The sequence below is a fragment of the Mycteria americana genome, unplaced genomic scaffold (genome assembly GCF_035582795.1).
Source record: "Mycteria americana isolate JAX WOST 10 ecotype Jacksonville Zoo and Gardens unplaced genomic scaffold, USCA_MyAme_1.0 Scaffold_29, whole genome shotgun sequence".
Lineage (NCBI taxonomy): Eukaryota > Metazoa > Chordata > Aves > Ciconiiformes > Ciconiidae > Mycteria > Mycteria americana.
The window spans coordinates 3,639,966-3,644,894 of NW_027445621.1; the positions used below are offsets into that span (position 1 = coordinate 3,639,966).

The 4,929-nt window shown below is 54.3% G+C and overlaps 1 protein-coding gene across 1 annotated transcript; it reads right to left on the bottom strand.

Annotated features, from left to right (window-relative positions):
• Positions 1-1,194: 1,194 nt before the first annotated feature.
• On the bottom strand, positions 1,195-2,130 carry LOC142403469 (olfactory receptor 14A16-like). The gene has a single exon (XM_075489712.1). The coding sequence runs from the start codon at positions 2,128-2,130 to the stop codon at positions 1,195-1,197; it is 936 nt and encodes a 311-aa protein (XP_075345827.1).
• Between the last annotated feature and the right edge of the window lie 2,799 nt (positions 2,131-4,929).

Genomic DNA, 4,929 nt, shown 5'->3' on the forward strand with positions numbered 1-4,929 from the left:
TTCACCATGACACCTGATTGTCTACTGTGAGCACCCTGCTGTGTGCGCCCACCCTGCACACTCTCACAGCTTAGCTCTACACTGGTGCTTTCCTCTCCTGGACTCTTTCCAGCCCAGCCAGCCTCTTCCCAGCTCTCACCACCATCCCTGCCCTCACACCAGCCAAGCCCAGCAGAGCAGCCCAACCTGGGCTGGTCCCACAGCAGCGCACACTGCAAGGTGCTACAGAGCTCTGGGCACTAACCCCGTGGCCCCACCCTTCTGAAGGGCACAGCAGCTCTGGAGGGCAGAGAGGGGGGTTCAGTCTTCCCATCAGCCCCAGGGATAGTGCTGGCCCTGAGAGCATGAGGAAATGGGGGCTAGGCACTCTCTGGCTCTCCTGAATTCATATTGTACGTGATCCCCAGTCCTGACTGAATTTGCCCACTCTGCTGCTCCCACCAGCCCCACTCCCCAGGACAGCACAATAGTCCTCGTGCTGGGGTTCCTCAGGGGGCTCCTGCATCTCTCCAGTCTCCCCTTCCCTCTGCCTGCTGAGTCCCCACTGACTCCCATGGCACTGCAGAGTCCTTGTTCATGGGTAAATTGATTTAGTGCTTTACTTTGGTGGACTTAACTGAAGGTGTTCCACCTTCTAACTCTCCATTCATTCCAAACCCAGGGCACGTGATGAGTCCCCAGCCTCTCTGCTCCTCACCCCTCCAAATTCATTTTTAAGAGAGACTTGTATATGCTATCAGTCCTGTCATACATGAAGAAACCTAAGGAGATAATGGGGAGCTCATGGAGTGTGTCCCCGGCCACTGGACACCAAGAAGAGTGCTTTTAAATCCAGAACATTTGGTCTGGTGGAACTCAATGGTATCATGAGCTTAAGTCCCAAACCATTGAGAACACATGGAGAACAGACACTTTTAAAGACCAATTCCTCAGCCATTTTCCTGGCAGCAACTTTGGAGGACAAGCCCAGCCTTCAGGCACTGCACCTGGGAGATGCCTTTTTATTCAAGAGCTGCTATTGGGCATCCCACATTTCACACAGTGTTGTGCAAGGGTCAGACACAACAGGATCAAACCTCAGGGCATGGAGTATAAACACAGAAAATTATCTATAAGCAGGATTATCACAAGAGGGAAAAGCAGACTCCTGGCCTAAGAGAAGTTCTGGGAAATGTGCAGAGAAAGGAAGGCAGGTTATTGTCGGTGAAACAGCGTCCCTTGGGCCAGTTTCCAGAGGGCATCCTTGAGCTCCTGGTTCGTCATGCTGTAGATGAGGGGGTTCACTGCTGGAGGCACCACCGAGTACAGAAATGACACGACTACATCCAGGGATGGGGAGGAGATGGAGCGGGGCTTTAGGGAGGCAAATATGCCAGTGCTGACAAACAGGGAGACCACAGCCAGGTGAGGGAGGCACGTGGAAAAGGCTTTGTGCCGTCCCTGCTCAGAGGGGATCCTCAGCACGGTCCTGATGATCTGCACATAGGACAGCACAATGAAAACAAAACATCCAAAGACTAAACAGGCACTAACCACAATAAGCCCAACTTCCCTGAGGTAGGCATCTGAGCAGGAGAGCTTGAGTATCTGGGGGATTTCACAGAAGAACTGGTCCAGGGCATTGCCCTTGCAGCATGGTATGAAAAATGTATTGGCAGTGTGCAGGACAGCATAGAGGACACCACAGCCCCAGACAGCTGCTGCCATTTGGACACAAGCTCTGCTGCCCAGGAGGCTCCCGTAGTGCAGGGGTTTGCAGATGGCAACGTAGCGGTCATAGGCCATGACTGTGAGAAGATAAAAATCTGCTGAAATGAAAAAGACAAACAGAAAGAACTGTGCAGCACATCCTGCATAGGCAATGGCCCTGGTGTCCCACAGGGAATTGGCCATGGCTTTGGGGAGAGTGGTGGAGATGGAGCCCAGGTCGAGGAGGGAGAGGTTGAGCAGGAAGAAGTACATGGGGGTGTGGAGGCGGTGGTCGCAGGCTATGGCGGTGATGATGAGGCCGTTGCCCAGGAGGGCAGCCAGGTAGATGCCCAGGAAGAGCCAGAAGGTCAAGAGCTGCAGCTCCCGTGTGTCTGTGAATGCCAGGAGGAGGAACTCATTGATGGAGCTGCAGTTGGACATCTGCCTGTTCTGGGCATGGAAACTGTCAAAAGAGACAAAACAGAAAAATTCAGACAAGCTTCTCTGAGCAAAATTCCATTCCTTCACTGTGAAATACCTAAGGGTGCTTCTCTTTCCTGGGGGACTGTTGTGCATCTCCGAGGCTTCAGCTCTGGTTTGTGGTGGCTGAGTGTGCTGTGCAGAGCAGTGCCCTCTACCCATGGGCTCCTTAAGGGTCAGCCCTGCTTTACAGCAATGACACATGGAGGCAGCAACACCCAGTGTGTTTGGAGGGAGGGTTCCTGGGGAGGGGATCCCTGGGCTGCACTATAGCAGAGGGTAAAAAGCTCAGAAGGACGCTTTCTTCCACAGAGGAAGGTGGGAGATGAGGTGCAGCACATGTGTCTCGTTACAGTGTGTGTTAGTATTCAGACACTCCCATCCCACTTGGGAAATGTTCTTGGAAAGGGTCAAATTCCCCCGTTGCCCCGTTGCTCTCAGTGTAAAGCTGCGTCAGTGCTCCCATCCAGGCGGCTGCTCTGTCCATCAGCCTGGTGCCCAGCTGCTCTGTGCTTGCACCGCTCTCCGCTGGAGGAGGACTACACACAGAGGTTGTTCTGAAAAAGCAACTGGACTGGACTGGGAGCAGAGGGGACCAGTTCAAGGTGCAGATTTCCAAACACCTCTCCTTTCCAGCACAGCTTTGCAGAGTAGGATGAAGAGGCCAGGACAAGGATGCTGATCCACATGGGCAGATCAGGTGCTCTCGGACATCACCAAGGTCCTACAGGAGAGCTATGCCCTTCTGGGCTGATGCTCACAGCCCCCCAGCACTCCCTGTCCAGCAGAACCTGGTGTCTTAAGGTGATGTCTGCTAAGGGAAGCAGTGTCTCATTGCCCAGCCACTGACTGCAGTGTCTCAAGCCTGGAAAATGAAGAGAGGCCTTGGGCACCTTGGTCCTATGGAAACACCTCCTGGGCAGCGCCCTCCAGGTCAGCGTCAGAGCAGGCACCCAACACCCCCACCCCTTGTGCCACACCAGCACTCTTATTGCCAGGGACCTCAAGAGCAGTGTCGTGGTTGAACCCCAGTCGGCAATTAAGTACCACACAGCCGATCGCTCACCCTCCCCCCTCGGTGGGACAGGGGAGGTTAATCAGATGAGCAAAAGTAAGAAAACTTGTGGGTTGAGATAAGAACAGTGTAAGAATTGGAACAACAACAACAACAAATAATAATAATAAATTGTAATGAGAAGGAAAACAACTAGTGAGCAAGAGAGGAACAAAAGCCCAGGGAAATAAAAAACCAGTGACACAACTGCTCACCAACCACCGACCAACGCCCAGCCAAACCCCGAGCAGTGATCACTACCCCCGGCCAACTCCCCCTAGTTTATGTACTGAGCATGACGTCATATGGTATGGAATAGCCCTTTGGCCAGTTTGGATCAACTATCCTGGCTGTGCCCCCTCCCAGTTTCTTGTGCACCTGGAGAGCAGGGAAGCAGCGTGTTATCACTATTATCCTCATCCTAAAATCCAGTTTCCTAAAATCAGGAAAGCCTTCTCCTTCCCCAGCAGAGCACAGCACCTCCCAGCTAGCAAAATCCCAGGGCAGTCGCTCTCAGCCCCTTGGCTCTGCAGAGGGAAGTGGCCACGTGTCAGGAGAGATGCAGCTCTGCTGTGCCAGAGCTCCGGCTGCAGAGGAGGCAACTCCTGCCCTGCACCACACAGCCCTGAGGGCAGAGGCTCTGCTGGGTGGGAGACGAGACCGGGGGTCTTGCTCAGAGGAAGGGGGCTGCGTTGGAGGGCATGACAGGCAGCTTGCCAAATTCTCCCTCCTGTGACATTGCTGCTTGCAGTTTCCTACAGCTCTCTGCCCACGTGCCTGCTGCCTGCAGCTATCCCTGCCGGGAAATGTTTCTCTGCCCTCAAGTTTTCCCTGTCAGGGATCACAGACCCCAGCACCAACTACTCTCTGCTCAGCCCTGACCTGAAGAAACCTCCCAGTTTCAGGCACTCTCGAGAGGAACTCCCCGTTTGCAGGCAGCAAGGAGCAGGTCAGACAAACCCTGATGAGGACAACAGAGGTGATGCTGGTGCTCTCTGGAGGTAGAGGAGTGGGTGAAAGCTCTTTCCTTGGCTCCTACCAGACCTACTGATCTCCCAGTGCAGCAGCTCAGGACTCTCAGTCCCCCTCTCTAAACGGAGAAACACCTTGTCCTTTTTTCCTGAAACACAGGAAATGGAAAACATAGACTTAGGAAAGCAGTTTACCTTAGAGATATTCCCTGCCTTGAACTTCCTCTGCAAAAGTCCCCTCTGAAATGCCCTGGGCAGCTCTGGCTGCACACCCTGCCTTCACCCCTTCACACTTGTCTAACAGGAGCCCCTGCACTGGCACTCCTCCGCACAGATCTCGGAGGCTGTAGGCTGTGATAGCTTTAGGAGAGCCTTCCAGGAACCGCAGCTGCATTGCCCTGCACCAAGAGACTTACCGTGTCAGGGGCTGTCACGATTCCTTCCCTTTGAGCTCTCCTCTGTCCTCCCACTCCAGACTGCCTTCAGGCTCTCTCTGCCCTACTCCTTTTCCCAGAGCCCTGCTGCGCTTTGCAGAGGAGTTGCCCCTTGGCAGAGCTGTCTCTCTGCGGTGCTGCCTGCTTACCACCAGCTCCCTCCCTCCCAGGAGCCTGTCTCAGCCCAGCAGTACAGGACCTGCCCAAGACCTCATTTCCTCTGCCCCCCACCCCACCCTGCCCTCCCTCCAGCTGTCCCTGGGGCTCTCCAGGAACCTACTTGCAAAGACACTCAAAGACA